The following is a 16,734-nucleotide window of genomic DNA, read 5'->3' as shown; positions in this document are numbered from 1 at the left end:
TAAGTCCACTGTCCGTCTGATGAGATTTCCTTTACTGGTGATTTGATGCTTTTCTCTAGCTTCTTTTATGATTTAGTCTTTCACATTGAACTTGGAGAGTCTGGCGACTATATCCCTTGGTCATGTTTGTATTCTGTAGTGTCTCCTAGGTGTTCTCTGAATTGGTTATATCTGGATATCTACGTCTCTAACAAGATTGGGGATATTTTCCTGAATTAGTTCCTCAATTATGCTTTCCAAACTTCTTTTCTTTTTTCTTTCTGCCTATAAGTTGCAAGTTTGGTCACTTTACATTATCCTATATTTCTCAAAGACTTTGTTCATTTTTTAAAAATTATTTATTCTTTAATTTTATCTGATTTAATTCAAAAGACCAGCCCTCACGCTCAAAATTATTTCTTATGCATGGTCTAGTATGTTATTAAATTTTTCAATTCTGTTTTGAAATTCCTTTCATCTTTTCTTCACTTCCAGAATTTTAAAAAATATATATATATATATTTATTTATTTATCTTTTATCTCCTGAATTGTTTTCTGATTTCTTTGTGTTTGTTTGTATGTTTTTGACTTTATTTTGGATTTCATTGAGCTTCCTTATAATCCATATTTTGAATGTTTTATCTGTCATTTCAAAGTTTTCATTTGATTAAGATTCATTGCTAGGTAGGTACTGTGACCTTTTGGGGATGTCATTACATTCTTTTTCTTCATAGTCCTGAAGTTCTTATGTTGGTTCCTTCTTATATATGGAAGCTGTCACATATTACTTTTGAATTTACTTTCATTTGGACGTGGTTCACCCCCTGCCACTGCCCCTCTTGGGGGGCGTGACTGTAGAGTAGGTTGGGAAGTAGCCAGAAGTCTTTTGGCTTTGTTTCTATAGGCCTGTGCACTTCTTAGTCAGGTTTTTATGTTGGGTTTTACAGTTCAATCTATAGGGCAGTAGGTGGCATTTACCAGTACAAGCCAGCTGTGGCAAAAGCAGATCGGTATGCACTTGATATTTGTTTATTGTGTGGTGCTCTATGTTGTTTCAGATGATGGGCTGGACAGTGGAATGCCAGGTTCCCTAACCTTCTTGTCCCATGAGGGGTGAGGGGAAGGAGAGCTAGGCAGAGCTTGACTGCCTGGCTTGTACACAAATACCCCAATGATGAACTAGGGAGCCAGCCCTGACAGGCATGGTTGGGGGAGTACCTGGTGAACAGTGCCAAGGTCTCAGCAGAGAGTAGGGGGACTAGCTTCACATCCTAGACAGGTAGCAATATGTTCTATTTACCTGTCACACCCCTGACTCAGAGCTCATGGCTCTCAGTTCAGATGCAAAACTGCCGTGTATCTCCAGACCACAGTATGGCTGATAGCCACAGAAGACACTTGTCTATGGGAGTTGTTTCTGGGTGGAACCTCCTGAATCAGTCCAATACACACAGCTTTGTGATTCACCTGTTTGCCAGTGGGTAATGCTGCTGCTTTCTGTAGATATCACAGAGGGGCTCCACTTTTTAGCACACACAGTTGGGTATTAGCTGTGGCAGTATCGTCTGGTTGGGTCCATCTGAGCTCAGACCCCATGTTGGGGCATGGTCATGTACTAGCAGTGGTAGATAGGACTAGGCAAACTTCCAATTCCTTATCCCCCAGAATGCCCAGCGGACAGCATGTATGAGTCCTATAAGAAGTGGACCAGGACCAGGCCAATGGACTTGTTAAGTCTCTAGAATCCTGCTGCTGGCTGTGATAGGGAGTGATGGGCTGGTTCTTGGAGTCACAGGCAGAACTCTCAAGCAGAGACAGGGAGAGTACTCTGGAAGTGGGAGTCCTAGGGTACATCATGTGCCTGTGGGGGCTGGGATCTCAGAAGAGCCTAGAAAACGCTTCAGCAGTTGCAGAATGCTCAGGCAGTTGGTACATCAATGCATATTGCAGACCTGTGGGGCTGGGCTCTCACGAGTGCCCACAGAATGCTCAGAATATAGCAAAACACTCAGGTGATTGGGTCACTATGGCTGATCACAGGCCTGTGGGAGCTGGTCTCTTAAAAGGGCCCACAGGATTCTCAGATTGTGGCAGAACGCTCTGGTGGTGGGATTCCCATGGCTGATCACATGCTTTGGGGTCTGGGCTCTCAGAATGGCCTGTAGAATGCTTATGTGGTCGAAGTCCCAAGGCCCATCACAGGTCTATGGGGGCTAGGCTCTCAGAAGGCCTCCAGGTAACAGGCAAAATAGTTGGGAGCAGGGCCGCTGGGCTGCTGGCCTTTCAATGGGGAAGGCAGACCCCTTCAGCTGAAGCAATGAAGGTTGGCGGCTGTGGGGTGCTTGGCCCACCTGCACTTCCCTCCTGAAGGAGCAGCAGTGGATTTCACTTTGGTGGTCACACAAAGGTGCCCAGTTTCCCCACTGTCTCCTTGGCCCAGGAGTGGCAAGTGTGACGGTGGTGTTGGGCGCAACTATTGAGGGAGCTGAAGAGCGGGTCACAAGGCTCTGGGAGCTGGGCTCTAAGAAGAACACCAGGCTGTGGCCAGTATATACATGTAGGGGCAGGGCAGCTGTGCTGTAGACCCATCACTGAAGAAGGGAGGCCTCATTTAGAAGGGAGCAGCTGAGGCCGGCAGTCTGCAGCGTGCATTCTGCTCACTCCTCTGTACTGCAGCTGCAGTATCTGTCTTTGAGGTGTGCACAAGTACCAGCCTACCTGCTCCCTGCCTAGTGAGGTGGCAGCAGCCGGTGCCAGGCTGCTCAGGGATCAAAAGTCCATGGGATTCCACATGGGCTTGAGCGGTACCTCTGCACGGATTCCAGGCAGCTCCGTGTATTAAACTGGAGGCCTAGGGGATTCAAGGGGGCTTACCTATGGTTAGCATTGAAAGTCTGTGGCAGAATTGTGGAATCCTGGGGGTCTCTCACTCAATCTTCCCTTCCCTTCATCGAAGATCTCCTGGCTCCACACCAGTCTCAGTTCACCTGATGGCATGGCTTTGTTCTCTTCTTTCTGTGATTCCCAATTCCATCGCTTCTCTGATGAATTCTAGTGTGGCCTCTTAGAAAATCTACTTGAAGTGTCAATATTTATTGCTATTTTGATTCCTCGCCGTGAGAGAGGCATCCACTAGCCCACTAGATGTTTCTAGTGAGCCATAATGAACTAGAAGTTGTGTTTACATATTTAAATAAATAAAAATTACTCAAAAGTAATTCCCTATTTATTTTTCCCCACTGTGGGACTGTAAGCTTTTTAAAAAATAGATTTCAAAAAAAGTGGCTTTATATATTATTAGAAATTTTCTATGCCTTTCAAAAGCATAGATTTTAGCAAGATAGTTAGACGACTAAATTTTTCAATTATCTGATACAAGCCTAAAGAGCACATTTAATGTATATTTTTATGTGAAAACAATATTTTAGATGAAATATGTACTTCTTAAAAATAATTATTGATTTTGAAAGCCTTGAGCATTTTAGTTATTATTGTGCTGTGTTTGCATGGTTATGATATCAATGAGCATTCAAAAACTTCTGATATCCGAAATCGGGCATTCCTTGTCAATTCATCTTGTGGCATCATTGCTATGTTTCTTGGCCTCATTACATTTTGAACATTATCTCTCAAAATTTTAGAATTTGGTTAACAGGTATCTGAAACCTGTTGAAACTTATTTTATGAAATTGTTAGTCTTCTATTATGGACTGTGAATATTATGTTCTGCTTTCTTTTACAAAGTATAATAATTTTTAAAGTCTTAATATGTTTTGTGTTATCTGGTTGCCCCTTCTAGAAATTATATAAAAGAGAAGTTCAACCTCCTTTCAAACCTGCTTCTGGAAAACCAGATGATACTTTTTGTTTTGATCCTGAATTTACTGCAAAAACACCTAAAGGTAATGCATGTAAAATCAGAGATTTTATTTAAGTAGATAGTTTAAAAATAAACTTTCTTCTGAAGTAAAAACTAAAAGAATGGTAAATTTGCAGAGAGTTGATTTGTCCATGGGAAATATGGATCCTATACAAAACATTGCTTGGGCAGCTGTCAAGTAGATGTTTTAAATGGGAAGTATTTATCAGGAAGGAAGGAACTTGGTCAAAGGGTGGCAAGTTTATTTCTTTGTTTTATAAGTCCTTTGGCATGCTAATGATTTACAGGATGGGGTAGGAGGTAAGACATGAGATATATTACTCTGTCTTTTACAGTTTCATACATACACTCAAGAAATATTAAATACCTACTATGTACTAAGCAATGAGGATGCAGCAGTGAAAAGAACACAAAAAATACTGACTAAAATGGAGCATGTATACAGATGGGAGGAGACAGATAATATATAATAAATGGAATATATAATATGTTAGATAGTAGCATTTAATGGTTTTCTTTATAGTTAAAGAAATTCTGACACTTTATATCATAGAATTCTGTGTGTAGTTATAATTAAATGCAATTATTTGGACATTAGATTCTCCCGGTTTGCCAGCCAGTGCAAATGCTCATCAGCTCTTCAAAGGATTCAGCTTTGTTGCAACTTCTATTGCAGAAGAATATAAAATCACTCCTATCACAAGTGCAAATGTATTACCAATTGTTCAGGTAAATTCCACTTAATCGCATTATTCAGTTTTGGGATAATTATTTCTCTGTTATTGCTGATGTATTCCTAACGTTTTTTAAAGTGATTTTTAACTTCTTTGTTTATCTCTTGGTATAAATCATGAATTAAATATGTCCCTGTGTGTTTTGGAAAAGAGCAGACAGTGGTAACTTTTAATTATATTTATGTGGCCTCTTGAATAAAATAGAAGGGTGATGTATAAGCTAGTTGATTTATTACATTGCCTGTGGGTATCAAGAAAGGATTGGTTCATGCCATTTATAAATGTCGATAAAACTTCTGTAGAATGAATTATTCTAGTTTAAGGCTTAAGATGAATGTATATTTAGGATAAAAGACAGAAAATGTGAAAATATTTCATTCTCCTTAGTATTTTACTTTTTAAAAATAAACAGATAAATGGAAATGCTGCACAATTTGGTGAAGTATATGAATTGAAAGAGGATATTGGTGTTGGCTCCTACTCTGTTTGCAAGCGATGCATACATGCAACTACCAACATGGAATTTGCAGTGAAGGTATTGTTTCTGAGCCTAGCTTTCTTGTTTGTTTTATGCATGTAATTTAAATTATGAGTCAACTGACAAACATTTTCAGTGGAGTAAATGAAGATAGGAAAGATAAGATGATGAGAAAGAACTCCGAGACTTAATATTTTCATTTTTGAATTTTTTTTCAAGCCTTTGTTATGTAGGAACAGTGTATTTCATGAATTTTTGCATTTGAATAATTTCGTTATACGTGTATTAAGATTGAGCAGTTGCGACAATTACAATCACGTCATCATTGGTACAGTTTCAGTGAAATAGGACATAATGTTAAAATGTTCTTTTTTTCTGTTACTTTTTTTACTTATAAGATGTTTTTAAATGTTAAAATAATATGAGGTAAGCATTGTTCTTGAGTTTTTAAGCATTTCTTCAAAAATATAACCAAATTGAAAATACTCATTTTAGACAAAATAATTTTTCTGCCTCAGATATTTTTCTTTTTTCTTATTTCTTAGATCATTGACAAAAGTAAGCGAGACCCTTCAGAAGAGATTGAAATATTGATGCGCTATGGACAACATCCCAACATTATTACTTTGAAGGATGTAGGTATTTCTAAATCTAGGTATCAGCTAAGCTAATGAAGTTATGAATTGGAACTTTATTTTTCTTATTGAAACTTTTAATGTCTTTAGCATATTTATTTTCATGCCTCAAAAATCTCAAGACTCTTAAATTGCCACTTTAATTCTTTTTTTCCCATGATTCTGTACTCCTAGTCTTATAGAATATCAAAAATAACTATGATGATTGGTAAATGAGAATTTCCTCATTACCTGAATATATTCTGGCTGGTTAACTAGTTAACATTGTAGCTAACACCATTTATTATTCTGTAGTGCTGTCAATACAGAAGATACAGGAGATTGGGGAGCTGCCAAATTCTTGAATATTTTACTTTCTTGATTGTATAGTAATTGGCTATAGCATTATGGATTGTTTCTGGAGTGAAATAGTCTTAGTCTATAGTTTTGTAAAATGAATATATAACTCATTAATATGTTACTGAATGCTCACTTTTCACATAAGGAGATAATGTTCTTTTCTCTTTATACAAGACAGAAAAGTCGACTATCACCTTGATCAATTTGTGTCAGAAAATGATATGCACTTTGATTTGTAATCTTTAAACTACTGTGGTGTGTGTGTGTTTATCATACATGCCCTGAGAGAAAAGTGTATAAATACTTTTCTTATTTGTTTTCCTTGGTATACTATTGGAATTCAACCAATATTTAAGATACCAAATCAGATAATGGACTGAGGGAAGGGTATAAAAAATAAATAATGTATTTACTTTCAGAAAGAAGCTTATGTTTGGGGAAGAGAAGTAGCTATAATACAGTAAAAAAAAATGAGATAGAGGTCATTTGAGAGGCACAGAGTTCTAATTTTTAATTTCTTTCTTTGATGAACTGTAACCTATAACTTCAAAAGGCAATAAAATTATATGTTTAACATGGTTTCATGGGACTGTGTAGGTGATTGTTTAGCCAATTCAACCTTTAGTGCAGCCTGTACTTCATTAACAGTAAAGGAATAATGTCTTTTTTGTTTCTAATACTAGAGGGAAGTCTAGTAGAAAGGTAAATATAATTAAAATATAATTTAAGAATTATAGAATTGTAATTATAAATAATAACATTTTAAAACTGCGTTCTTTCGTAGGTCTTTGATGATGGTAGATATGTTTACCTTGTTACGGATTTAATGAAAGGAGGAGAGTTACTTGACCGTATTCTCAAACAAAAATGTTTCTCGGAACGGGAGGCTAGTGATATACTATATGTAATAAGTAAGACAGTTGACTATCTTCATTGTCAAGGAGTAAGTTGTAGTTAACTTTTTTCTTTCTATTCTGGGACCTATATCTTCATAAAAATATAGGAGATGATGCCACCTAAAATAAATTGCTTTTATTCACATATATTTCTATAGAGAATATCCTAATAGAACTCACAATGTAGTGAAGTTTGTGGATTTAGGAAATAATTTTCTCTCTGCCAGTTGGCCCTGATTTAATAGCATATTCATTTAAAAAGTGGTTTGAATTATATAAATGTACCTAACTTTGACCTTGAAATTATGAAACTTAACTAGACTTAAAAGTGAAACGTAAAAGAATTAACCAAAGACATACAGTGACTATTATTCAAGTTACCTAACATATAAAGTTCAGGTTACCTGACATGTATCTTGAACCTTGCCAGCTCGTTCCCTAAATACAGTAAGAAATGTGTATTCTAAACATTTGAAGTATTACTATATTAAATTTTGTGGTGAAAGGCAGGCTTGTTATTTTCCTTCCTGTCCTTTCATAAAGAAGGCAAATGAACTGAGTTACAAAAAAAGGCAACTTTTAATATATATAACTGTATAAAAAAAAGTAGGAAGTAATTTAAAAATTTAAGTTTGAATCAGTTGTAATAGTAGATATGTACCAACTTAATAAAGAAATTTAAAATGGCAATTTAGAATTGACATAATGAAAACTCTGCATCAGCCCCTCTTATAATTAGTAAAAATAAACTAGTACTCAATTTTGTGTGTGGTTTAATAAAGTGTGTTTTCAGTATTTTGAGATATATAATGTTAAAGCAGTAGCTTTTTATAATTAAATTATTTGATTGTCTTTACCAACCCTCTCTAAAATAAAGCATGAAGAGAATTTTTGAGAAGAGCATCATAGCCATCTCTTCTTTATTATTGTATGAACCTTCAGGTTCTTACTTCAATTAACTAAATTAATAAGACACATATTGAGCATTTCTACATGCCAGGCATTGTAAAAAGTGTTGTGGATTCAAACATGAGTGAGACCTGGTCCTTGTCCTTACAGAGCTTTAGCATAGTAAACTCTGATTAAAGGTAAGGGTAACTTACATGAAATAGATAGTACTAGTAGGGAACTTATCACATGGGGGAATTTCAGCTTTTTTTTTTTTTTTTACCAGTTCTACATTTTATTTGTTTCTTCTTTATTGTTTCTGTTTTTCTGCCAAGACTTCCCTTTTTTTTGCTGAGAGTTTAATGCATTGAAAGCATGTTTGTTTTACTTTGTTGAGGATCATTAAGATAGTCACTTTAAAATCTTTATCTGTTTTAGCATGGTTCATCTTGGAATCAGAATTTATTGATTTTTTTAAGACTGTGTTCCATTTTCTTGGTTCTTTGTATATCAGATAATTTGGAATTGTATCCTAAGCATTATGATAATCAGTTATAGAGATTTTAATATTTCATTATTTTTCTCCAATAGTTATTATTGTTTCATTTGTTTAAGTGGGTAATTTTCTTGGCTGGGCTTGAACTGAAAACTAGTTTTGGGGCCAGAAGCTCTGGTTTTTGTTCATATTATTTGTCTTTATACAAATTATTTTGATCCTGTTGCACACATTTTTGATTCAAGGATCAGTTCTGGCTCTTTCCTTTATAATATTCCTCCACTCAGCATTCAGAGTTTTCTAGCATCTTCTTTCTGGTCCTCTAAGACAGAAGGTCTGAGGGTTTTTCCAAATGTCTTTACCACCACTGTGTGCCATAGGGATTGCACTTAAACCCAGGCTAAAAGCCACAGATATGGAAACCTCCTTGTATAGTTTCCTGTGTTCCCTCCTTCAACAAAGTGTGTACTCCTCATCAGAGTATATCTGCTTCTGTTCATTCTCCAGTGCCTTCAGATGGTTGATTTTTGTATTATATCCAGGTTTTATGGTTGTTTACTGCAAGGAGCGGGGTGTTGAGTAGGGTCTTAGTCCATTATGGACTAAGTCTAAACTTAGTTTAGTTTGTAAGTCAGGAACTGTTCTTATATGTTATGTATAACACTAAGTGATATAAATTATGGCATGTCCAAAAGTGGATCTGAGAATTGAGCTTAGATATATTGAGATTAGAAATGGTTAACAAAACTAGTGGCTTTTGAGAGAATAGAAACTGGAACATCTATCTGACAGAGATAATTTCCTGTGTATATTTTAAGCTATTAAGCTTGAGCAAAATGTCGTTTTCAAAATTTTGTAATTTGGAAAGTTTCTTTTTCTCAGATATTTAGTTAATTATATAGATATAATGTTTTATTTCTCAGATATTTAGTTAATTATATAGATATAATGCTTTTTTCCTTTATATTCAAGGTTGTTCATCGTGATCTTAAACCTAGTAATATTTTATACATGGATGAATCAGCCAGTGCAGATTCAATCAGGATATGTGATTTTGGGTTTGCAAAACAACTTCGAGGAGAAAATGGACTTCTCTTAACTCCATGCTACACTGCAAACTTTGTTGCACCTGAGGTATTCCTTAAAAACTTCACCATTTGCCTTTCATTCTTTTCCTTTAGTTGAATCTATATGATGCCATATGAATGTTATGGTAGGCAGATAAAAGCTGTTATCTTGTCCTTTTCAGTTTTAAAGTTCTTTAAATCAGTGAATTCTCATAGCCCCTAATATAAATATTTACACTGGTAACTAGCATCTAAAACCAACCAGAATGTAATAATCAGGCTATTCTATTCTGTTGGGTTATATGCTAATTTCAGAATCACATCATTTTAGAGTTGGGAGGTAGGGAAAAGATAGCCACAGCTTCAATATATTATGTATTCTAAATGAGGAAACTGTGGCTCGAGGTACTTCAATGACTTATTCAAGACCCAGCATTCACTTAATAACAAAGCTAGGATAGATTCATCAGGTATGTTAAATTGTACTGAACATTAGGTAATTTGTATAGATTAGCATTATAAATAACATATAAGGGCAGTGCCATCCTCGATTGTCTTTAGGATCTTCTAACTCCTGGAGAAAATAGCCACACAGGGGTTTTTGTAAGCCGTGGGGATTTTTCTTGGAAAATAATATTTATATCTAAATATTAGGGTGAAGAGTCAGGAAAGCTGATGCTCTTAGGGAGAAGAGTCAGGAAAGGGGAGGCTCTGGTACAGATTTCACATTTGGGAAGCTGTAACATTCATTCTAACCATGAGGATGGGAGCTTTGACAGTAGCAATGTCCATAGCGGTGAAAGTAAAGCTGGGGAAAAATGAATCAAGAGATGGCATTGGCCATATAAGTTCTTCATAAGCTTTCTTTGTTAAGTCAGTGGCTGTTCTTATATGTTATGGATAATACTGACATGTAATTACATATTCAACGAAAATCAAAATACCTAAAACTCTTCAGATTTGAAAAAATTGACGTGTCAAATCAAAGGAGAAGTAGAGTAAAATAATTTGAGAAGAATTCCTATCTTCTATATATTTTATGATTTTACTTTTATATCAAATACTAGCTTTTTCAGGGAAATATTGCACATCAGATATATTAACAATAAGCCACTTGTATTTTAATGTAAATAAGTCTATATTTTAAAGTAGCTACTATAAAAATAACTTTAATAATGAAAATAGAAATATAGAAAATACTATACTGATATTGAAGAACAGGCAGAACATCTGTTTTATAAGCTTTTTATGATAAGAGATTTGACTAAGAAATTATGTATGTATCCAAAGAATGTGATTTAATCTATATTTTAATAAAATTCATAAAATAATGTACAAGTTTTTATCTGTTACAATATATTGTACTGCCCTAAGGTGTATGAGATAATAGCCTGCACATAAAAAATATTAGCCTTTTTAGGACATTTCAGTGGTTTTATAGGATAGGAGGACAGAATATTTGAGATAGTGCTCTTCTGTTATGTATAGCAAATGTGGTCATCATAAAGGTCCTCATAAATATTGTAACAGATTTATACAGTAGACATAAGAGCAGAGTGTAGAATAACCATTTTAATAGCCAAATATTTAGTATTGACTTAATCTTGTGGACCTAAACTACTTAGTATTATTGCAACTTCTCACTGGAAAAATGTTAGAGGTGAATATGTACCATATGAACATATCAACAACAGACATTAAAATGAAAAATATATAATATGTCCGTGTTTAGATTAATGGTTAGGTAAACAGTTTTAGATTAATGGTTAGGTAAGCAAACCCAGAGAGTAGAATACAGCCCATTGATGTTTTTTTCCCAACAGACGTACACTGTAGTAAGACACTTTTACCATTGTAATAGTGAAGGTTTTCAGGTGGGCATCTGGAGACCACTTCTCTCTAACTAGTGCTTGAACTACCTTTGACTAGTATTTGTATTTTCAAAATACTTTGAAAGTTTTATTTTTGAGTGATGAAGCTCATGCTAGGAATCAATAATATATTTGTAAATTGTTATTAGTGAACCACAGAGAGTATTTTTAGTGAGGTTTGTTTCTGAAATTTCAGACGCTTTCAAAAGGTATTAGTAAAATATAAAAATGCATTCTTTTTTAAACTAGAATTGGAAAGATTCAAGTATCGATACAGACATTTCAATAAAAAATGGCATTTATGAGAGTATACATTCATTATTTCACAATGCATAAAGAGTTTTTGTTTGATAAGAGCTACACTGATTATTGCAATTTTAACTTAACAATAAGGAGACAATATTCTTTTAGTTTTTAGATTATGCATCAGTTTGATCAGCCTCTTAGGGTTTATTAGGTAGATGTGCTTTTCTACTATACCTGTGTTGCAAAAAGTGAATATGTCTCTAAAATATTTTATTCTTTGATAAAGGCAAATCCACTACGTTATATTATTCAACTGTTATTATAAGCCTACTGAGGTTAAAGAAGTTCCTGAATTAATGGGGCTTACAAAAAAGTTGAGGGATACTGTGTCTGTAGCTTTTTATAAACTAATTTTGAAGTTAACTCTCCTTTGCTCTTTCTCTGGGCTGTCATATAGTTTGCCTCAAATGTTAATTGATTTGAGCAACAGGAATGAGGAGCTCTGTGTATGTTACTTTCTGCTGACTTGGGAAGCCAAATGAGAGAGAGACTTATGCCACTGACTACTTTAATTGTGACTTCTATCTTTGTATTTAACTTGATACAAGTAAAAAGGTGTGAAACATAACCTCTGTACTCTTTCATTCATCCTACCACTCTGCCTTGTTTCTTTTATGATTATATGCTCACTTTTATAAGGGCATTGAGACTAGCTCTAGAAAAAAAGTGGACTGTTTCTTCTTTACCTAAAACAAGTTTTTCATATTTGGCCCTAATTAAGCAATATGACTGACACCTCCTGCGCAAGTCTGTCCTCATAACTAGGAAGGTTATAGGAGTATATGGTACCTACAGCCGACTTGATTAACTCTCACCTGTCCAAGTAGTTTCTATGCAGTGGCCCTCAACCTTAGCTATGCATTGGATCACTTGGGAAACTTTAAAAAGCTTCCTAAGGGAATCAGGGAAAACATGGTGATGACTGGAACTGTAAGATGTGGTGAGAAAAATGAAGAGATAAGGGAATAAAATCAGTAGAAGTCTGTGTTTTACTAGAGTATGCCAACTTAACATTTACCATGATGTGAGTGGTTTAGCTATACCTTGTTATTTGTTAAGTACTTTATAGTTCCCTACTTGTATTATTTATATAAGCCAATTATATTTTTATATTCTCTTTACCCTCTTAATTTTGCACGTATGTGTGTTTTTATGAATACACTAAGACTAGGAAAAAAGCATATTTCAAATTTTAAGTTTGTTATATACTCTTTATTCATGTTTGGCAGTTGTCAAAGTCAAACACTAGCATTTTTAGCCTTTTATAGATGAGAAATTCATGCTGGTGGTTATATAATCCCCAGTGTTAATGCATTAATAATGTTTCTATTTTGTTCCTATGCCTAGAGGCTTTAGCAGTGGGCTTGTTTTTCTAAATGAAAAGAAAATGGCCTCATTTCATCTCTTTATTTTTCTAACGAACTCTATTAACTTTGTAGCTAAATCTCACATGAATACATAGCAAACGTATTATTTGATTTTTACTAACACTGGCCCCAAAAAACAGCTTCCTAAATTATTGTATGAAAAATAATGAAGCCATTCAGTATTTTTCAAATGTGTACTTGTGGTCCAGAAATATACTGCTGTTTTCAAGACATTGGCCTTGTATGGTAAAATATAAATTCATTCTGCTTTTGTGAGATCATGTATTATCTTGCCATATCTTGTGTAGTAAAGAGGCAGTTATCATAGATATTAAAAACACAGGCTTAAGTAAGACTTCGTGTTCTATTACTTACTAGTTTTGTAATGTTGGGTAAGTTACTTAACATTCACTTCAGTTTCCTCATCTTCAAAATTAGAATATTATCTACCTCATAGAATCAATGACAGAATTAAAAGCCTCAGTACTGTATATAGTATACATTAAAATCTCTGTACATATTAATCTTAAGTTTAGATTTCTCCTATATCTGGTTTCCTAAGAGGAGGAGAGAGAACTCATTGAGGCGTCAGGGGTTATGTCTTTACTACAAGTGCATAAAATGGTTGAAGTTTTTATATTATGAACTTTTGTGAGATTATTAGAAGTAAAACAACTTCTTTGGGAGAAAATTGAGTTTATATTGAGTAACACCATATAATGAGTATTTCTTTCTTAGGTTCTTATGCAACAGGGATATGATGCTGCTTGTGATATCTGGAGTTTAGGAGTCCTTTTTTACACAATGTTGGCTGGGTAAGAAACATATATTCAAAAGCATTAACGTTGTTATTTGAATTTAATCTGTATATCTTCATCTAGAAAGAGAATAGATTAAAATAACTTTAAGGAAAATGACATTTACATTTCAAAATATTAATATTGATTGTTACACATAAAATTAAAAAACATAAAGCAAGGTGTAGAATGAGGCACTACTAATTTATGACATAATAATTTTAAAAGGCAGTTGTCACCCGGAACTAAAACTTTTAAAAATAAAGTGCATTTCTATTTTAATCTTGAAAATATTTATTTAATCATAAAATAGTTGCATGTTTCACCAACAACTTGCCCACTGAACTTGTTGATATTCAGTTGATTTTTTTTTAAGCACTTGAATTCTAACTATTCTGGCACTAGAGATTTAGTAAGATTGTGCAAATCTAAATAGTAACAATACTAAACTGCAGAAACACACACAGCTACCTTCCCTTGAAAGGATAAAGAAAAGCTCAAAATAAATGTAATAACAATTGGACTATGTTAATGTTGATACTTTACAAATAATACGAGTACTATTTTACTCTCAATAATGAGTAGCACTTTTATTTAGAAGTGAAAACTTATGGCTGTAGAAATTATTCTAAGAGGGTTGGGATAGAGAAAATGGCCAAGTTTAGCAAGTAATTATAATGTACTTAGACATATATTTTAAAGAGTGCATTTAGTATTTTTTAAATATGCTTGACATACCAAGAGCTCTATAAATATGTTATAAAAATGGTGACTCTAAATTGTTTAATGGCTTCGTGTTAATTACACATCTCAGTACATTTCACATGCTTTTAGGTATTACAAATTTATGCAAAATATTTAGTTATAGACAACAGTAAATACTGAAGTTAAGGGTAGCTAAAGTTTGCATATCAAAAACAATGTACATGATTGATCTACATAATAAATGTAATGGCTATAGAGTTTTGTGTCGATATAAATATTTAACCAACCAAGTTTTCATAGATATTAATAAAAAGTAATGATAACTGTTTCCACTGATGATAATGGTGAAATGTTAATGAATAAATTGAAACAAGACAATAAATACATTATGAATATATGAAATTAACATTTTCTTTTTACTAGGTATATTTGTTTGCTAACCTATGCCTGGAATATGTGTGTTTTAGTGTTGTCTAGTTTTAAGACTGAAGCTTTACATGAAAAGCCACCTTTATTTTATTTTACATTGATTAGCTAATCAAAGACAAAAGAAATAATTGATGTAAGCAAGATTCTCCATTTTATTAAAAATTTTATTAAGGTTAAATTTATGGTTTGAAATATAAAATTTGACTTTAACAGTGAAAGGAAATATGAGATGATATTCTTATTCGCTGAAGTAAATATTTGCATGTAGTAAATATTTGTATCTCTTTCATTGTTTGGGTATGTTATCCTCCAGTGTCTATTAAAATCTATTTTATTAATAGCTACACTCCATTTGCTAATGGCCCCAATGATACTCCTGAAGAGATACTGCTACGTATAGGCAATGGAAAATTCTCTTTGAGTGGTGGAAACTGGGACAATATTTCAGACGGAGCAAAGGTATAAATTATAATGTTTTGTTTTGTTGCATTCCTGTTAAATTGCTAAAATCCCTAAGTTATAGCTTAGTGTGTGTTTACAGAGTATCTAATGGTGTCATATGTAAGTGTTTTTAATTAACACATCTATGAGTGAATTGAACAGTGTACAAAGGATAACTTCTGGTTTTACCACGTTTCTGGGCCACCTTCCTTTCTGATCAATTTACGTATGTGCAGGGAATATTAACTAGTTCCTGTATTAACCAAAACCAAAAATGTAAATTTTGGGAACAGGATATATTTAAAGCCAACTAAAGTTTATTTCTAGATTTACCATGTATTTCCATATCATTTTCTTTTAGCTCAGAAATTGACTTGATTATGTAGACAATTTTTATAATGCTAACTTATTCTTAGAGAATGAATGGACTATGTATCTGTGGCACCTGGATATTCATTCCTGATGGCTTAGAGTGGTCCAGTAGAAATATAATGCAAGGCAAATACATACTTTAAAAATTTCTAGTAGCCACATTAAACTTTTTTTAAGTGAAATTAAATTTAATAATATATGTTGTTTAATCTAATATATCCAAAATACTATTCAATATAAAAATTTAGATATTCTATACTTTTTCTTACTGAGTCTTCAAAATGTACTGTATATTTTATACTTATAGCCGTGTGAATATGGACTACCCACATTTTAAGTACTTAATAGCCACATGTGGTCAGTGGCTGCCATATTAGTGAAGTTTCAGCATAACTGGCCTTATTTATTTGGGGGAAAAAATAGTCAATCCAGGCTTGAAAACTAATTTCTTACATTTATAATTTTTAAATTTTAAGTTTTAAATGAAAACTCATCCCTTGTCACCATGTGGCTTTTAGGTCCCAGAAGCTTTTAAGTTACAATTTGAAGTAGAACACATTTTATGACAAAAGTAATTGCTTATAGTTAATATGTGCTAATTATCTCAAGAACACTAGCCAATTTGTAGAATACATTGCAAAGTAACTCCAGCATCCTGATCGTTGTCAGGATAAATAAACCGGGGATTTGTCACTAACTTTTAAACATTAGAAAAACAGACAAGGGATTGTGCTTGGATCTTAACCTTAGTATGAGTATGCTGTGTGCTATAGTAGAAGGAACACTTGAATGGAAGCCAGGAAAACTGAGTGCTAATCTTTCTTTGGTTCCTTATAACTCCAAAATTCATTTCTATGCAATTTGGTTTATTTGTAATTTGCAAAATTTCCCCATGTAATGTGATTATAACTACTAGTATTATTCATTAAATATGTATTTTCTAGTCATCCAGTTTATGCTTCAGAAAATACGTTTTACCAAGGATCAATTTTAATGTTTAAAGCCATGCATATGAATCTCCTGTGTTCCTTTTAAAAATATCTGCTGAGATCG

General features: G+C 33.7%; 1 protein-coding gene across 6 annotated transcripts in view; it reads left to right on the top strand.

Moving 5' to 3' along the window:
* RPS6KA6 (ribosomal protein S6 kinase A6) overlaps positions 1 to 16,734 on the top strand; it is a 129,516-nt gene that overhangs the window by 77,984 nt on the left and 34,798 nt on the right. For all 6 annotated transcript variants that reach the window (XM_009235014.4, XM_054544787.2, XM_024241107.3 and 3 more), the window contains 8 exons: positions 3,780 to 3,882; positions 4,459 to 4,589; positions 5,007 to 5,129; positions 5,618 to 5,707; positions 6,831 to 6,989; positions 9,299 to 9,460; positions 13,676 to 13,752; positions 15,210 to 15,327. In XM_009235014.4, coding sequence (XP_009233289.2) covers positions 3,780 to 3,882; positions 4,459 to 4,589; positions 5,007 to 5,129; positions 5,618 to 5,707; positions 6,831 to 6,989; positions 9,299 to 9,460; positions 13,676 to 13,752; positions 15,210 to 15,327 — 963 coding nt within the window. The remainder of the gene's footprint in view (positions 1 to 3,779; positions 3,883 to 4,458; positions 4,590 to 5,006; positions 5,130 to 5,617; positions 5,708 to 6,830; positions 6,990 to 9,298; positions 9,461 to 13,675; positions 13,753 to 15,209; positions 15,328 to 16,734) is intronic.

This window comes from Pongo abelii, chromosome X (genome assembly GCF_028885655.2).
Source record: "Pongo abelii isolate AG06213 chromosome X, NHGRI_mPonAbe1-v2.0_pri, whole genome shotgun sequence".
In the NCBI taxonomy this organism is placed as follows: domain Eukaryota; kingdom Metazoa; phylum Chordata; class Mammalia; order Primates; family Hominidae; genus Pongo; species Pongo abelii.
The sequence above is the reverse complement of the archived record's forward strand: the minus strand, read 5'-3'. Positions and strand labels throughout refer to the sequence as shown.